The following is a 17413-nucleotide window of genomic DNA, read 5'->3' as shown; positions in this document are numbered from 1 at the left end:
TCAAAGAAGGCTTCTACACCACACTTTTGTGCATGTGCAGTTTTCAAAGCGTGGTGGTGCCATTGTAATGGGTGATAACATCATGAATTTATTTTTAAAATTAAAAATGACTCAAATAACTTACAGCCACGTCTTCAACAGGACCAAGCCCTTAAATGGAATTCTGTGTTTTCCCCGTGGCATCTTAAGCTCATTTATAGAGGATAGTTGCATCATGCTCAGCATACCTTAAAAAAGTTACGCAAGTTTGAATTGCTTCAGTAAAAGAGCTGAAAAATGTATAGTGATAATACACTTATAAAAATAATCCAAGAATTGACTCAACTTCATGATACAGTTAGTCTTTCACTGAAAAAACTTTACTTGCAAAGGATACAAAATCTAGGGTACTTGAACATTGTTCACATAATACATATAATTTAATATAAATATCTCTTCTCATGACAGACATAGTATAGCCCTTTCTAATGCCAAATTTAAAAAAGAAAAAACCGTCACCTTCTCAACAGGAACTGCATGACAAGGAGCAGGGGGGATCCAAACACGGAAATGACTCAGGACACGAGCGATTTTGGTTAAAGAAAAAGTTATTTATACTGGGGACTGAGGAAAAACAAAAACAGGCTTGGTCCAAGGGTTCACACACACAAAGCATAGCAACTCAAGACTGAGCAGAGAAATGAACAAAGGGCAGGACTTAAATAACAAAAAGACATGCGTAAACAATTACTAATTAACACAAGCGAAAGAAATGAACTAAATGAGACACAGATCACAAGAAGTTATGTGGTCATCTGGTGGCCATCCTGAGAAGTAGCAGCCATATCCCTGACAAATTGTCAGAATTTGACACAATACCACATGGTTTTGGTGGATAGATTTTGTGGAGTAAAACACAGTACTGTATATTATTTAGATTAATGTCACGGAGCTGCTAAATGCTGTCCGTTAATCTCGCTGCACACTTGTTTGTGGGTGTGGGACTTCATAAACAAAATGTTGGTTTAAATGGGCCTTCCCTCTTAAAGTCTTTGAATGATACTGTTTTTTTCATTTATCATTGGTGTCAGGGATATGGCTGCTGTTTCCTGGGATGGCTACCAGATAACCACATAACTTCTTGTGATCTATCTCTCATTTAGTTAATGTCTTTCGCATGTGTTAATTAGTTATTGGTTTCACCTGTGTTTTCTGTTATTTAAGTCCTGGCCTTTGTTCACATATTTGTTCGTTCTTGAGTTGTCATGCTTGGTGTGTATGAACTCTTGCACCAAGCCTGTTTTGTTTCCATGATAGGTTTATATTCTTTGAACCAAACCTCTTGCTTCCTGAGTTATCTCTATGTTTGGATTTTCCCTGCTCCTTGTCACAATTTACCATGTATGACCTTTGATGAAACCTGATATAAATTATGTCTTCACTGTCCTCTACAACCCTATCAATTTAACAGGTCAAATGACAAGAAGGAAATAAATCCAAGAACTGCTGCTAACCTATTGCAAAGGGCCCTAGAAAAGCTGTCTTTGGCACTTTTCAGTGTATTGTACCGTTCAAATAGTACTATACATATTATAGCTACAACCACAAAACATTATGCTTGAATTGTGATGTATGCACACACTTGCTTGAAGGTTAGCATTTTTTTCCTTCTCTGCTTTTTTGTGCTTTCTTCCAGTGTTTAAACAGTTTCAGCCCTCTATCTGCGTAACAGAAGAGCAGGAACACCACAATACATCATTAAATGAAAGGACATTTATTTGTGCATTTAATACCTGTCTAAGACAATAAGACAATGCACAATGAGAATAAATGTCTCATCACTAGTCACATCTCTATAATTCATTTGCCTTATTTACATTTATCTATTTTCCTCTTTGTCCCAATTAGGTGTCTGGTTTTTCTTTACCATATATTAGTGCATTTGCCTAGAATGGCTCCTTTGCTTAGAAAATACAAGTTCATTTTTAGTCATTACAATGGTTTTATAGTAGAACATTGTGAGAATACACACATGTGACTAACAGTTCAAGTTGTTTTCAGTGCACTAATGGTTCTGATGTTACAGTGCAAACAAAAATACAAAAAGAGCATCTTTTGCAAATATTATAAAATATGAAAATGAGCTTGATACTTGTAGGTCATAATGGTCACTAAGGTGTTGCTACGGTTTTGAGGGAATACTTACAAATACATCAGTCAAACTTTGCACAACTAAATATTAGCAAGAAGACACATGTATTCCACTCTGGACTTTTAAAAAGATACACGATGCCTTCAGTGCTGTAGTAGAATAACTGATGATGGTTAACACTGTCACAGTTCCATAGCAATGTCTTGAATTATTTTGGCATGACTTTAAGATATTCTTGCCTCTTTTAATTGGCAAGAATTACTAGACTTAATGAAACATTTAATGCAGTTATACATCACACTTGAAACATGATCCCAAAGATAAATAAATAAGCAATTAACAAATTAAAATATTTAGGTAGGGGTTAATTATTATTATTGTTCTTCTGCATATGTTCTGCGCACTACACATACAAGAACTAATCGCTCTCAGTGGAACACGGCATCTCATGAAGAGAGGATGGCAGTCTCATCTGAGGCATTTTGCTGCCACCATCCTTCAGATGAGCAACACTGTGACGAATTGCATATAAGATGGATATGAAAACAGCTCAAACTTTAGTGTCCGCCGGACAAATAGGGGCCTTGGGAACCCCCGTGCTGTCAAAGTCAGAGGGAACATCGAAGAAGAGATCATCGTCAAAGCAGTACTCGTCTGGCGGAGACGCTAGGTTGGGCAGCTTCAGGACAAGGCCGGTGAATAAACCGCCCAGTACGGCGAGTCCTATGGTGAAGAATATGGCCGCCACCTGGTAGAGAGCCTGCTCCTGGGCAGTGCGGCCCAGGCCGGGCTTGAGGCCTGGGATCAGCTGCTGCAGCTCCAGGAGCTTTGGGTCCCCCTCGACGGGCGCACGGTGGGCGAAGATCTGGTACATGCTGGGGCCGTACGTCTCCTCACTGGCGAGCAGGATGGCGCAGATCCCAGCCAGGCTGGAGATGAAGCCCGTGAGGCCGTGCAGGTTGTGGATGCCGCACTGGTCCTGGATCCTGAGGCGGCGGGCCAGGAAGGGGGTGAGGTACCTGTAGCCCAGCATGCAGGCAGTGCAGCCCATCACACCCAGAGCGTACGCGGCCGCCGGGGAGATCATCATGTCCACGGATGCCCCCACGGTCACCCCGCCCGCCAGGGTCACATTCTGCACGTCAGCCATGGTGAGCTTGCCCCTCTTGTTGAGCACGGCGGAGAGGGCGAAGGCGGTCAGGGTGGAGGAGCTGAGCCCGATGAAGGTGTGTAGGACAGCCCGGTGCTGGTCGTCGCCTTTGATTGTCAGCGCCGAGTTGAAGGAGGGCCAGAACACCCAGAGGAAGAGGGTGCCCATCACCGAGAGGATGTCGGACTGGTAGCTGGTGACCTCCTTGGCGTGGCCGTCGTTGAGGCTTGGCCGGTACAGGACGAAGGTGACGGCCAGCCCAAAGTAGGCTGCGAAGAGGTGAATGAGGATGGAGCCGCCGGCATCATTGATCTTGATGTACTTGAGCACGACCCACTCTGTGATGGAAAACACTGGCACCTCCAGCAGGGCCATGACCAGCAGCTGCACAGGGCTGGTCTTGCCCAGGACGGCACCAAAGGAGATGAGCACCACAGCACAGGCAAACTCGGCATTGATGAGGTTGATCACCCCTAGGTGAATCTTACCATCAGAGTAGAATTGGAAGTAGCCTTGCACCAGAATTGCCCACTGGATGGCAAAAGTGGCCGTCAGGAAGTTGAAGACCATGCCACTGAATCCATAAAGCCGCAGGAAAGCAAGCAGGCAGCCGAAGCCGATGAAAATCATTACCTGCACGTCAGCAAAGAAGGGATAATCCCGGTAGAGGGAATTGTCCATAGGGTTGGTCTCATTGTTCTGCAGCTTGGCATTAGCGTTGTCATCATAAGTAACAAAACTAGCATAGAGAGCCAGGATAACCACCTCTAGCACCAGCACTAGAGTGGGCAGTCGAACCCTCAGACTGGTGGATTGCTTCATCACACTAAAGCTCTCACAGACCTGAAAAGGAATTAAGTGCTGAAATGCTCTCCCCCCTCCCTTTATATCCCTGCACGCCAGATAAGTACAACCTCGGGCATTTGCTGAGAAAGTCTGTACTTTGGCCTTTGTAATTGTCCACTCTGGTTTTTTGACAAGCCAGCATACTTTTCAGCTTCAGAGCATAACCCTGGCCCTAATAAAGACATACAGAAAAGCAAATCTTAGCCCAAGGGGATGGAATTTGTGTAATACATGACATAAGATTTTTTTTTTTAATCAGGCAGATTAACTATACTGTTTTCTTCTTTGGTCCTTACTGAGCCCCTGCTATGAGTTTCCATGGAGGGAGGCATAATGCTCTCAAAGCAAATACAAGCAGCCAGCAATGAGCTTATGCATTAAGGACATAATACCTCGTACTCCTTTACTGCTTCCAACTCAATAAAGAAATATGCTATTTTAAATATCTAAATGTACTTCATTATGTCTTTTAACAAAAACGCATATAAAGTATAAAGTGCTTAAAAAGACAGCTAAGCAGCTTTTTGATTTTAAGTGGCGAGTAAACACATTCTTTTGTTGCAGTTTTTTTTTAATGAAACGAAATGCGGTCCAAAAGTCATACAGAGTATGTTCTGGAGCAGAAACAACGACATTGGTGCCTGAAAAGGACCGTGTGTTGCTTTAACGATTTGTTATTATGTGTTGGGGTAATTTAGTTTTTTTTTTTTTTTAAATAAAAGCAGATGCCCCGTCTCTTTTATGTTCTTGAAAAATCATTAACACAGTTAAAAGAATAAAAAACCGAAAAGATAAATGGTCATCGTTAATTACATTTTGAATATTTCCCAGTTTATTGGTATTTAAATGAACAAATAAACGCTACATCATATTAGAATACGTCACTTAAATTGACTGACACCGTGTGCAATAAGCATGTCACTGCAGAATGTTTCGAGGATCAAGTGGTCCGCACGCTAAAATACACGGCACTTTCTTTGCGATATGCTGCCATCTTGTGGCCAAAAATAAAGAAACAGCCATTTGGGCCTCAGATTTTAAATACCTATATAATTTATAAAATTGCACTGGACTACAGCTGTCCTGATATAGCTCTCAGAATTCATCAACTTGTTTTTTCTGGTGTTTCAATCCTCATTCTGCTTTGCTCCCCACGTCAGCCCCCCTGGCGGACTTCAGAGGGTCCCGCCCCCCCATCCTACTTCCCCAACGCACTGCTTCGGTCCAGCTGCAATCACGTGGTAAGATGACGACAGAATTTGGTGGCATTGGCCCATGATGCATTGCGCTTGCCAGTGTGCAACGTAGACAGTCTACAGTCTGCATAGCATAAAAATGGCTACTGAGTCATAGCAGTTATCATTACAATTGCATATCTATGGATGCTTTTTAAAACTGACATTGAACAAACTCACCAACGTATCTAGTCATCTGTAGATAAACACTGTTCCCCGTTAGGTATATCAAAACACCCCGCGTTCCCAAATAACCAGGTAAGACCTGTCCATTTACCATGATTGGCTGCCCGGCTTATTAGCTAAGTTAGCTAGCTAGCTATTTTGGTACGTTCAGCTACCAAGCCGGGTAGATCTAGCCAGGTGACAAGCTGTATGTTTAACTTGAAGAATTACGTTATTCTGCTAGACAACCAAATAGCTGTCTAAACGGGTTGTTAGCTGTCTTGGTGTCGACGGTGGTTAGTTAGCTTGACAGTGAGGTTAGCCGGCTAGCTGGCCAGCTAACTGTGATTATACACATTATTGCATGGGTAGGTAGAACTGTAGCTAACCACCTAGCAAACAACACGTTTAACTAGACTAGCTAAATTAGTTCACCGTTAGGCATTTTAAAATAGCGGTCTCAGTAAGTCATTAATTTGTGAACATGTATAGCTTTCTAGGTAATTGTCTACTTATTTTGTCATGATCGCTGTCGTAAAGATACCGGTGCAACGTAGGAGATGGCCTGTAATGTAACGTTAGGGCTGGGTTACCGTTATGGCTCATAGCTAACTAGTGTTAACAAGTGTTAACAACAACTAGCCTGTTGGTGAGGTTATGAAGTGAAGGAATAGATGGCCGACTGTCACCGTTTCTCGTCTCTTCGCTGGTTTGTTAGTTAACATTAGATGCTCGTCACCTTTGTAGCTGACTGCCAAGTTAACTCGTTAGCTATGCTAAGGTTCATTATTGACAGCTACGTGTCCAAATCGCATAGGTAACCTTAGCTAGGCAATACACAGTCAGTAGCTTCAAGTGGTTGTATTACACTTGTGATTAGCGAGCTTGTTCTTGGTAAACATCAGCAACACGTTGCTTCAAGCATCATTGGTCTTCGATATCTCTATTAGTGGTGGCTGTGATGCCAGTATTGGTTGTTTGTAGATAGTGCTTTGATTGACATTTAACGAGTCAGATTACTAATAAGTAAATTCCATGTAGCTTGCGTAATGTGTTAGTCATTCATTCATTCATTCCAGGTACAATGGCGAGTCCACGCACTAGAAGAGTTTTGAAGGAGGTCAGAACACAGGACGAAAACAACGTGAGTTTTCTCTGAAGTCTGCAGACTCAGAGGAGATACTATGTAAACTAAATAACCCACTAACCTCTTTTGCTATTTCGGAATTGCTCCAGCTCCCAAGTAGTGGTTATATTAACGTTACTGGGAAATTGTGTGAAGTCATCTAAAATAAGTTTTATTACTTCTTTTTTATTTAGAGAATTTTTACTGTTCTACCATGAAGTAGTGTGTCGTCGTTTAGGTCTTTTGAGCATTTATCGTGATAGATCAGGTTGTTTGGCCACCTGCTTTTTTCAAGTCCCGCTTCACTTGCCTTCCCCAGACTTGCTTTGAGTGTGGGGCATTCAATCCCCAGTGGGTGAGTGTGACCTATGGCATCTGGATCTGCTTGGAGTGTTCTGGCAAGCACAGGGGCTTGGGAGTCCACCTTAGGTGAGTGGCACTATCACAGCGATGCACCTGCATCACTTCAGCCAGAGTAAAAATTTAATGATTAAAAGGCGCCTGAGTTGGTCCTGAAGTTCCTATGGATATTTTTCAGAAAAATTGATTTCAGGCTAAAATTAGATGTATTTGTTGAAAGAAGTGAATGCTGTAACGGTCTGATAATTTTCCAGAATATAATTTTAGGTGCTTTTTTTCCAGTTTTATCAGTTTTGGCAAATTCAGTAGCTATTCTGACACCATAACATTTTCACAGGGTGGCACAGTACAGTGTCTGACCTACTGATCTTGTTTCTGTAGCTTTGTGCGTTCTGTCACCATGGACAAGTGGAAAGACATTGAACTGGAGAAGATGAAGGCTGGAGGGAATGGCAAATTTCGCCTGTTCTTGGAGCTGCAGGAAGACTACGACCCCTGCTGGACATTGCAGGAAAAATACAACAGCAGGGCAGCTGCACTCTTCAGAGACAAGGTGAATATACCTTGCTGTTTGCAGTCGTGATGTGTTGTTTTGGTGTTTGCTGGCAAAATAAGTGTTGAAATATTCCTCGTGCTAATATACTATAGTAAAAATGTGAATGCTGCAGGTTGCAACTCTAGCTGAGGGGAAGGAGTGGTCCATTGAGACATCTCCTGCCAAAGACTGGACTCCCCCTCAAGCCAAGACTGGCCTTTCGTCTGCTCACCGGTAAGACATAGCAACAGTTTTCTTTAATGCTTGTAAATGCCATTTATTGAGGGGGTAAACCTAAACTGGTTGATCATTTCTGGGTGGAAGGCTTGCAATATTTGAATGTGATGATGTGCTTTCATGGGAAAGAATGAGTCCCAGAAATGTGTACGCACACACACATGCATACACACCCACTCTCTCCAAGGCTTCCTCCGTGGACATAACAAGCATAGTTTAACACTTGGTGTTAATGCACTTGGAAAATGGATATTTTACCATGTCTACCCTGGCACTACTAATGAGTTTTTATAAGCAGCCTGTTCACACCATTGTGATAGGATAACTTTCACGTGCCTTCCGTATGTCCAGCTCTGGAATGAACATACATCTAGGGTGATTTAGCAAATGGGATTTAACTAATTTAATGTTTATGTTTATGCCCCCCCCCCCCCCCCCCCCCCCCCAACAGAAGTTCTGCAGGTCCAGGGCAGAGCTCAGGAAACTCTTCAGACAAGGCATTTGAAGACTGGTTGAGTGATGATGTCAACTCATACCAAAGGTGGGAATTATTCCCCATGATGGCTACTATGCTAAGGCCAGGCTCAGTCGGAAGGATTCACACAACAAGTGTTTCAGTTCTGCGTTTGCGTGGAACAGATCTGAGCCAGGTTATTATGGACACTGTCTGCGTAGATGCTGATTAATTTATGGTCAGCCACAAAAAAAGACAGCAAGCCATTCCTCTTTTCCTATGAGTTAAGAATTTTTGTGTGAATGAAGTGTTGACCAGCTTGCGTGTTTTTGCAGTGGAGGTGGTTACAGCGGTCAAGAGAATCGCTATGTTGGCTTTGGCAACACTGTGACTCCTCAGAAGAAGGAAGATGACTTCTTGAACAGTGCCATGTCCTCTATTTACTCAGTAAGGGTCTCTTAATTTGTAAAGCTCAAGTCAGTGGGGCTGCTTGGGGCTTTTTAATTGCTAAGTCGTGTGAGTCAATTCTGGTAGGTAGAACAGTTTGTGCATACTTGGAGTGTGGTTCTGCTTGTGTTCTTGGACTGTGGAAGTGAAAGCTGAGCTGAAGTATATGCTATGCTCTGCACTGGAGCACGATAGCTGACATTTTTATGTGTAAAAGGTGTTGTTCGTTCTACTGCATGTACGTTTTCCAAGCTGAAACCATGTAGGAAGTGACTGTTCTGGTCAGCAAATGTCCTGTGTCTTCAACAAACTCAGCAAAATGCATTTATTCTGCAGGGCTGGAACAGTTTCACAGTTGGAGCCAGCAAATTTGCATCAGTGGCTAAAGACAATGTAAGTGTTTAGAATATTTGAACTACAGTATTCAAGAATACTGTTAGCTACCAAATACCAGCAATAATGCAAGACTCAATTCTAGCTTTCTATCTTGGCAATACAGTGAATTTTGAAGTTCAATACAATAGTTCAGAACAAAAGTCTTACCAGTTTTCACTTTTATGGATGGTATATATTCATGGATCTATTATAGCGTGTTTCTTCCCTTTTTATACAGACTACAAAATTTGCAACCCAGGCAACTCAAAAGGTATGACGTTATTTTTTTATATAATTTATTTAATATTTAATAATTCTTTGAAAGATTCTGATCTTGTATGTTTCCCATTTACTGTAACTTAATGATGTAGCTAAAATTAAATTACTTGTGTCACTGTTTTCATGTAGGTCCATTTTCTGAGTACTGTCAGAAAAGATTGTTGTGTATGCTGTGGTCTATATCAGTGTTTCTCAACCCTCTCCTGGAGTACGCCCTGCCCTGCGTGTTTTAGAACTCTCCCTGCTCCAACACAGCTGATTCAAATCATCAGTTTGTTATTAAGCAGCTTCAGGAGTTCATAACGAGTTGATCATTTGAATCAGCTGTGTTGGAGCAGGGAGAGATCTAAAACATGCAGGGCAGGGGGTACTCCAGGAGAGGGGTGAGAAACACTGGTCTATATTAAGGGTATACAGAGATTGGACTTACTATACATCTTCATGTTTTTACAGAAGCAGTTCCATTATTTGTAGTGTATTTACAGAGATGTACAGTTGAATGTTGACTCTAATATTTACTGTAACCTAAATTTAACCTTTACTTTTAAATATGAACTGATTATCCAATATATACTCATCAGTAGAAAATGCAGGACAATGTCGGTATTCAGCAGCAAATGTCCTGCCCAGTACAAACCATGCCAAATTTAACTGAAATAACATTTGCAGATTGTTTTGTATCGCAGTCTTTGTCATTTCAATAGCGCTTGCATGCATTTGACGCTTTCAGGTCGACACCAGTGCTTTCAGTGAACAGGACTAAATGCTGTGTTAGACCATGGTAGATCCCTGGGTGCGGATAGTATGTAGGCAGTAGTCTGAAATGTGTGTTGCTTCCTTTGCCTCTCGCTGCTCTCTGCGGATGTAGTTCAGAGGCTATAGGCCACCACCGGAGCCGGTAAAGCAGTCCCACCTGTCTGTGCATGCTTTCCTCCTTACTGTGTCGTCTTTATTGTTTGGTCTTGTCCACAGTGTCTGTTTTTTTTTTCCATGGATAAACATTTTAAGATTAAAAGGCAAAGCCAGCGAGCCATAAAGCATTCTGATGACTCAGAGACAGAGCCAGCCAGAGACAGTGTAGTATTAGCATGCTTAATCGAATTCTTTGCAGTCTATGTGAATCCCCCAATTAAGTGAATGAACGTTTCACAAATTGTCTTTTGGCCATGCTCAGGGTAATTGTGTTGTCTCTTAAATTCATTTTGATGCGGGCTGAATCGTACTGTGTCTCACTTAACCTAAGCATGAGATTTTGTCACTGCCCGCAAGTACACCTGAGCTATCCACACAAGGCCATCCTGTTCCATTCCAGTAGATGGCCATTGATGTACTCCTTTATTTTGTTGATGTGTCTCCTTTATTTTAAGCCCGTGTAAATGTTTACCTGTGTTTGTTCTGTGGCAGCTGTGCGCAGGCAACGCTGTTAGCTTCTGCTTTTGAAGCTGATGGAAAATCCTCCTTTGAGAGTTTATAGAAACAAGTTGGGCATTTCATTCATGCCATGTTTCCAGCACAATCAATCTTTAATCTCTCTCTTCATATTTTCTATTCTGTTCTATTTCTATTCTTGTTATTCCCGTCAGGCCCAGTAAACAAGCACTTGAGGTTTGGCGGCATAAAAAGGCTGCTTCCTTGACAAAATCCATCAGGTGCTCTGAGAGTAACGTCTGGGCACGGTGTCTCATCTCATGCAGTGCTCACGGAGCACCTAGCAATTATATGCAACATGTCGACGGGATTATTGAGAGGAATCTCCCTGTCGAAGCGAGGCTTTGAGTTTTCAAAGCCGCAAATCCTCGCGGCAGTCGGGTGCAGGATTGTCCATCAGCAGGTGGCTGCGTCGAGCTGCTTGGTGGCGCGGGGGGCCGCGCGACGCTTTTGTTAGCTCTGTTTGGCTGTGCCTGCGCACTGTGACCAATGGGAATGACTGTTTTTGTTCATTCGCTTTAACAGAGACCCATTGTGCGGTGGCTCTTCATGAATGATGATTATTCACGTTCATTTTTCCCTTTTCACCCCAACTAGGCTGCAGAGTTAGGCCAGACATTAAATGAGAATGTAATCAAACCTACTCAAGAAAAGGTAACATTGGACTTAAAAAAATTGCTAGTTTGGTGGTGGGTTCCAATCACAAGGGGAGCAAAACTTTTAGTTTAGTTGCTAGTAGTTGTTGCCAGTATCTTCACCATTTTCTGTAGTGTAACCTTAATTTACCTGTGGTTAATTGTAACAGTGATTGTGGGATGGTGATTGGATGTCCTTTGGGGTAATGTGATAATATGATACATTGCTGAGCGGAATACACTGGGTGTCTAGACAGTATTGCATAATTTCCTCTTGGGAAGTGTAACAAGCCCTCCTTGACAGGGAAAATTAAGTCTTCATGAGAACTTAAACAGGTTTTCTGTACTACTGCTGGGCTTGATTGAAGTTAATTAACCACTACCCTGAAAAGAATTTACTGCAATTATTCTTTCATGTTGAAAGTTTTAATATGTCCTCTGAAGCTGATTGCCTTTTTTAAATGGATGATGAGCAATCATAATGAATCTAAGACATAATGAAGTCATCGTGTCTTTGTTTGGAATTAGAGAACGTGTGATTGCCTGAGGATAATGAGCCTTCATACAGACTCACCTCTAACACGTTACATGATTGCGAGTGTATTTTCCTCCAGTGATTAACGGTGGTTTGGCTTGTCCAGGTAAAAGATGGCAAATTGCTAGATGAAATGGCAACCGGCATCACTGGGTTTGCAAACAAGGTAGGAGACAGGTTATTGCCGCTGTGCGCATACCCATAGCCAGTCTCCTAATCAAGGGGAATGGGTCATAATTAGTCTAGCAATAAGTGCCTCCTGAATGTAGCTAAAATTCATGCCAACTACACAGGCAGAGCTCTATAATGAGGGGGAGACTGGCTTGGGTATATTACTGTCCATGAAAGAATATTAATGTGAATTTCTCTTAATTCCTTTTTGCTGGCATTGTAACTTTGGCTGTAAGTACCATACTGTTTTCCTGACATTTTTACTCTAGTAGTGTGCTGCATTTTACATTTTTAATGTTGTATGACAATGGCGTTTACAGTCATTTGTTTAGTCGGTTTGTGACTTGATGGAGAGTTGCACTGCGATTGCACTGCTGTGTTTTTTGCTTGACTAATTCCCCATAAGCCCGTAGTGTAAACCATGTGCTGTCTGATTTCAAGGTCCAGGGAGCCGGTTCAAAGGGCTGGAAGGATATGAGTTCTTTCTTCACTGCAAAATCAGAAGAACCAGCAGACCGGTAATACATTCAGTGTTTATTCAGCACTCTTTTTTTAATTCAGCACGTAGCCATGAGCTGAAATTGCTTGTAAGTTGCAAGCTCAAGAAATATTTCAGATTTTCATATTTCCAAAAATTTATGGGTAGTTATTCAGGCATTCATGCAAGGAAAAAAAAACGGTTATTTGCTGTTTATACCTAGAAAAATATGGGAACTTTTTGGACTTTTTGAGTAAGGTGTCTGGCTGCTGCTTTTATTATTAAAATTTATTATATTAAAAGGATAAGATGCATCTGCACCTCTGACACACAGACTGATGCCTCGCTGTTCTGTGGACCTTACCATAAACAAACCAACAAGATATTTGTCTTTATATCACTTTAAAGCTCTCTGAAAATCAGTATGTATGTTTACTGCACTACCTCCTGAGGTGCTTTTGGAAATGGGTGTTAACATTGAATTTCACCTTTTGAGTTAACTTCAGTTTAAGTTGACTTACTTTAATTTAATTGTTTTGATCTTCTTCCGATTGAGTCATCTCTCAGCCACAGTGGAAATGCGGCATTTCAATGCTGGTGTAAACGGAGGCTATTTGATTCTTCTACCACAGCACCCCGACGGGAGAAAGTTACCAGAACATGGGTTCCTCCGAGGGCTACCAGAACAGCGGCGGGCCTGACAAGGACTTCTGGGAAAATTTCGGGACCAGCTCAAGCAAGCCCAAGAAGTCCCCCAGCACCGACAGCTGGACCATCGCCGATAACTCTGCCGAGAAGAAGAGCTCAGACAGCTGGGATAACTGGGGCTCTGAGGGGGCCTCCAACAACAAGCACAGCACAGGAGACAGCTGGGAGGCCTGGGACAACAACTGGGAGAACGCCAGCGAGGCCAAGGCCAAAAAGAGCCCCCCAAAGCAGGAAGAGGAGGCGTGGGACAATGCAGACTGGTAGAGGCCGCATTCTCGCACGCGTCCTGGTTTATCTAGCCGAAAAAAAAAACACGTAGAATTCCAAAAAAAACGCTCTCTTTGAAGGTAGGGTGCAGTCACATGTTTTCATTTCTTCCCCAGTTATATGTAAATGGCGTTCAGCTAGGGTTTTCTGTTATTTTATATTGAATGGATCATGTTTTAAAAAGCATATGGATTTATTTTTGATGCTTTTTATCAAAACGCCTGATTTCTATTGAATCTGTGCTGTTTGTTTCATCAAATGAGAAAATTTAATAAAAAAGAGTAGAAAATGAAATCCCATTTTTTCTTAATAACATGAACTAGTGTGAAAATTCCAAATTTTCACACTAGTTCTTCTTTGACTGCACCTAACTTTTGAATCAAAGCTCTTGTATATGTTACGTCAACAACAGTGTGATTCAGTTTAGCAGGTAGTTAGATTGCAAGTTGTAGAATTATGTTTGTGGAACATTTGTATGTATAGCTCTTGTTTCACTAAAACCTTGAAAAATGAATTGATCAGCCAGAGCAGCCAGTCCATCTTTCTTTGACCATCTTTAAAAAGCTGGCTCTTTTGATGGAGATTTTTATTCTCACTGGGTGCCCTGGTTAAAAACAGAATAAAAAAAGATCTGAATTAAGTGGAGTCAGTAGAGTTTCCCCCAGGATTGAAGCTGTGTTCTGAGAGTAGGGAGCATACTCACTGCTACCCCCTCTACCACCACTTGTTTGTAACGGTTGTCATATATTACAATCTTAGTACATTAATCATCTCCCAAAACTGAACTCTGGCGGAGGCTGGTATTTATAGTGTGTGTGTACGTGCACATGCGTGCGTGTGCGTGCGTGTGTGTGTGTGTGTGTGTGTGTGGGTGTGGGTGTGCATGCTTGGGACAGTATCCTCATGTTTGAAAGATGTTTACCTCGAGAGATATAGCTCAAGATTTGAGGCTTAACCTCGAAAGACCATCCTTTGCAAATACACAGTACTACCAAAAACTGTGACATTATGGGACCTCACAACCCAGATACACAAGACTCACTCCCCATGGAATCTAGTCATATTACCGCCTTTTCACTAATTGCAAGCATACTTGCAGCAGTAGGTGTCTTGGCGGTAAAGTGTGGATTCCCAGTGATATTGCAGGTGAATTTTTATGAATGATGAGCTAACCAGGAGTGATGACAGCAGGAGATACTGAGAGGTGCATGGCTCTCATGAGCAATATGAAGGGTTGCATTAATAGATCCCTGTCCTTCCTGTAAGGACATTTGCAAAATAGAAATGGTCAACAAAGCTAAAATTTCTCTCATTCTTCTGAAGTTTTTTCTCTTGAACATGACTCTTTTGTAAAACTAGAATAATGCGGATAAGTAAGGAAACTAGTTTTGAAATGTGGCTTATGAGCCTGTAAATATAGCATCAACAAAGCCAGTGGCTACTTTCTCGTATGGCCTATATTGAGGTGTGTCTTCTGTCTATAGAAAGGCAAACCACTGTTGCACTCCAGTCAGTATAATTTTGGAACAGCAGACCCCACATTCCTGCGGATTCTAAACTATGTCATTATAGTTTTTGGTATTGCTTCAAGGCAGTTCCGGTGACATAGCTGCTGTAAATCGTTGGTGATAACATGCGAGTTTGTATATATGTGTGTGTGACCGTTTTACACATTAGATAAAGTCACTTGTCATCTCAGAGATAGTGAGGCGGTTATTTTGCAGTGCACTCTTTTTGCTGTTTTGAATTTCATTGCATTCAGGTATGAACATAGGGGGTTTATATATGGCATGGCATATGATGTCTGATATAGGGGATGCTGCAGAGCAACAAAGAGAAATCTTAAAAGGCGGTTGCATGCTTTATACAAAACCTGAGTTTCATAATGGTCTGAAATGAAGTACACTTAATTCCTGTGGCAACTCTGCAAAGCTTGTGTAGTGCATCCAACCCACAGAACATGCGCTTTTCTGTTTAAATTGATTGATAATGTATTTTATGTTATCAGCCTTACATAGCAAACACCAAGCCTCTTTATGAACTGGTCTTTGACAGTTTTGTTGTTGACAGTTTGGTGCCCTGTGTGTGAGTGTGTGTCGATTTTTTTTATCTCTGGTTAACTGCATGGTAAATTAGGCAAACAAGAACATGATGGTCAAATGCACAATGCTGGATTTCCCCTCTAATATCAAATTGCTGTCACACTTATTTACTTGTATACTCTTTGAAATTAATGAATTAATTTGTGTCGTTTGGCTTAATTTAGATTTCATCCAACATTAATTCTGCACAATATTTTGATAAAGTGATTGCCACTTTCAGATAAATTGTGGAATTAATTCATTTGAGCCTGAACATCTTCAAGATACAATCAAGTCGTGTGCTATGCCCATATTCTTTGTGAAAATGTTTAATGGCTGATTGGAAAGAATATTATCTGTGCATGTGGTTAAACACAGAGAGCTCTCATCACTGGTGAAAACTTTCACACAGTTAATGCATGACTTTGCTGCAAAAACTCACCGAATTTATGAGAACAATGTACCAGCAGGGTAGAACTGTCTCAAGATTTAAAGGTATATAAGTGGATTATAATTATACCAGTTATTTGCCAATGTCTTGATTTTTGTATGTGACTTTTTTCAACTCTAATCTTAGAAAAGTATCCATTAATAAGATGTACTAATGTAGCATATTTGTTTTATTGCAACCTTCAATATGTGACCTGCCCATAGTAAAAAATGACATGCTCACAAAGTGATTAATAGCGTTTGAATTCTGTGTAGGGCTAAGCTGGGTCTGTACAGTGCTACTCTACAAACTGTACCTAAACATGATTAAAATAAATTTTGTGGTCTTTTACAGAACAAAAGATTTATATTTCAATGCTTTATCATGTAATACTGTTTTTGATTGTATGACATCCAGTGCAGAAATTTGCTTGTTTAAATAAGCCCCCGTAATGATTGTGTGATGGCTAGTTCACTCAGTTTCGCAATTGTTCCCCTCACTCATGGGCCTGTGGCAAATTTCAAGCATGTCATAAAATTGCCGGGAATTCAGTTGTTGTGTGAAAGGCTCTCCACTGGACATCGGTGTTCTGCTGTTCCGCATGTGTAGAGTGAACTGGCCACTTCAAAAAGATTCTCCTCCAGAATGTAAGAGCTCTCACACTTCTTTAACTGGTTTCTGTTAAGATTTGAACTTGTTCATGTAATGTGTTTTACGTGTTGAATTGGGGTTTTCCTCTGTTTAGTTTGAATTTCCTTCCACCACTATGACTATACAAGCATTCCACGGGTGGAAAGAAATTCAGTCACTGTGCTGGGTTTCTGTGCAATATTTCTCAAGTCCCCAAGTGAACCTTTCTCCCTCAGTTCTCAAACAAAGCAAGGCAACCCAGACTGAGTACAAACCATGTACCAGATATTGGGTGGGTATGTCCTGCGGTGTATTGTCTGTCTGGGAAAATAATCTAAATAAAGATGTAAAAACGTCTGTTGTGACTCACAATTATTAAACTTCAGTTTTATGCATATGGTTTTATGCAGTACCTGCCAAACATGTCTCTTGGCTCCACATGTAAGTCAAGCTAAGTAAAAGTATGAAGCTATCTTGACTCTGAATGGTAGCTTATCATCGCTATGTCCAGTATCAGTTCAGGGGGTATGCTGAAAGATGGTCAATCCACTCCATCAAAAAAATCAATCTCTGCTAATTATTACAGTGATTCGTGACGCAGAAATCCAATGGCTATAGTTACGTTTGTGGGCGTGGTTACTGTGTGTAACCAATAGCGAGCGCTTCATTTGTCGAAATCCCGCCCTAGGGGTGTGTTCATTCTGTCTCAT

General features: G+C 41.4%; 2 protein-coding genes across 7 annotated transcripts; one reads left to right on the top strand and one right to left on the bottom strand.

The window, feature by feature from the left end:
• Nucleotides 1-2681: 2681 nt before the first annotated feature.
• Nucleotides 2682-4103, bottom strand: LOC118779618 (ammonium transporter Rh type B-like). The gene has a single exon (XM_036531792.1). The coding sequence runs from the start codon at nucleotides 4101-4103 to the stop codon at nucleotides 2682-2684; it is 1422 nt and encodes a 473-aa protein (XP_036387685.1).
• A 1305-nt stretch (nucleotides 4104-5408) lies between these two features.
• On the top strand, nucleotides 5409-14380 carry arfgap1 (ADP-ribosylation factor GTPase activating protein 1). 6 transcript variants are annotated; one of them, XM_036532146.1, is made up of 14 exons: nucleotides 5409-5620; nucleotides 6607-6671; nucleotides 6973-7082; nucleotides 7395-7566; nucleotides 7682-7782; nucleotides 8237-8326; nucleotides 8575-8686; nucleotides 9023-9079; nucleotides 9300-9332; nucleotides 10209-10238; nucleotides 11366-11422; nucleotides 12045-12104; nucleotides 12551-12627; nucleotides 13220-14380. In XM_036532146.1, exons 2-14 carry the CDS (start codon nucleotides 6612-6614, stop codon nucleotides 13557-13559), a joined length of 1299 nt encoding a protein of 432 aa, XP_036388039.1. In that variant the 5' UTR covers nucleotides 5409-5620; nucleotides 6607-6611; the 3' UTR covers nucleotides 13560-14380. The 6 variants fall into 6 exon arrangements, with proteins under 6 accessions (XP_036388039.1, XP_036388040.1, XP_036388041.1 ...); XM_036532147.1 differs by lacking the exon at nucleotides 10209-10238; XM_036532148.1 differs by lacking the exon at nucleotides 12045-12104 and having other exon boundaries at nucleotides 12557-12627.
• The last annotated feature ends 3033 nt before the right edge of the window (nucleotides 14381-17413 follow it).

The sequence above is a fragment of the Megalops cyprinoides genome, chromosome 6, assembly GCF_013368585.1.
Source record: "Megalops cyprinoides isolate fMegCyp1 chromosome 6, fMegCyp1.pri, whole genome shotgun sequence".
Lineage (NCBI taxonomy): Eukaryota > Metazoa > Chordata > Actinopteri > Elopiformes > Megalopidae > Megalops > Megalops cyprinoides.
This window is presented reverse-complemented; position numbering and strand designations above follow the sequence as displayed.

Excerpts from the sequence above, each read along its gene's own strand:
- LOC118779618 (XM_036531792.1), bottom strand. The coding sequence starts at position 4,103 with ATGAAGCAATCCACCAGTCTGAGGGTTCGACTGCCCACTCTAGTGCTG.
- arfgap1 (XM_036532146.1), top strand. The coding sequence starts at position 6,612 with ATGGCGAGTCCACGCACTAGAAGAGTTTTGAAGGAGGTCAGAACACAG. Across the intron at positions 6,672-6,972 it reads GAACACAGGACGAAAACAAC|ACTTGCTTTGAGTGTGGGGC; the intron begins GTGAGTTTTCTC and ends TGCCTTCCCCAG. Across the intron at positions 8,687-9,022 it reads CCATGTCCTCTATTTACTCA|GGCTGGAACAGTTTCACAGT; the intron begins GTAAGGGTCTCT and ends TTTATTCTGCAG.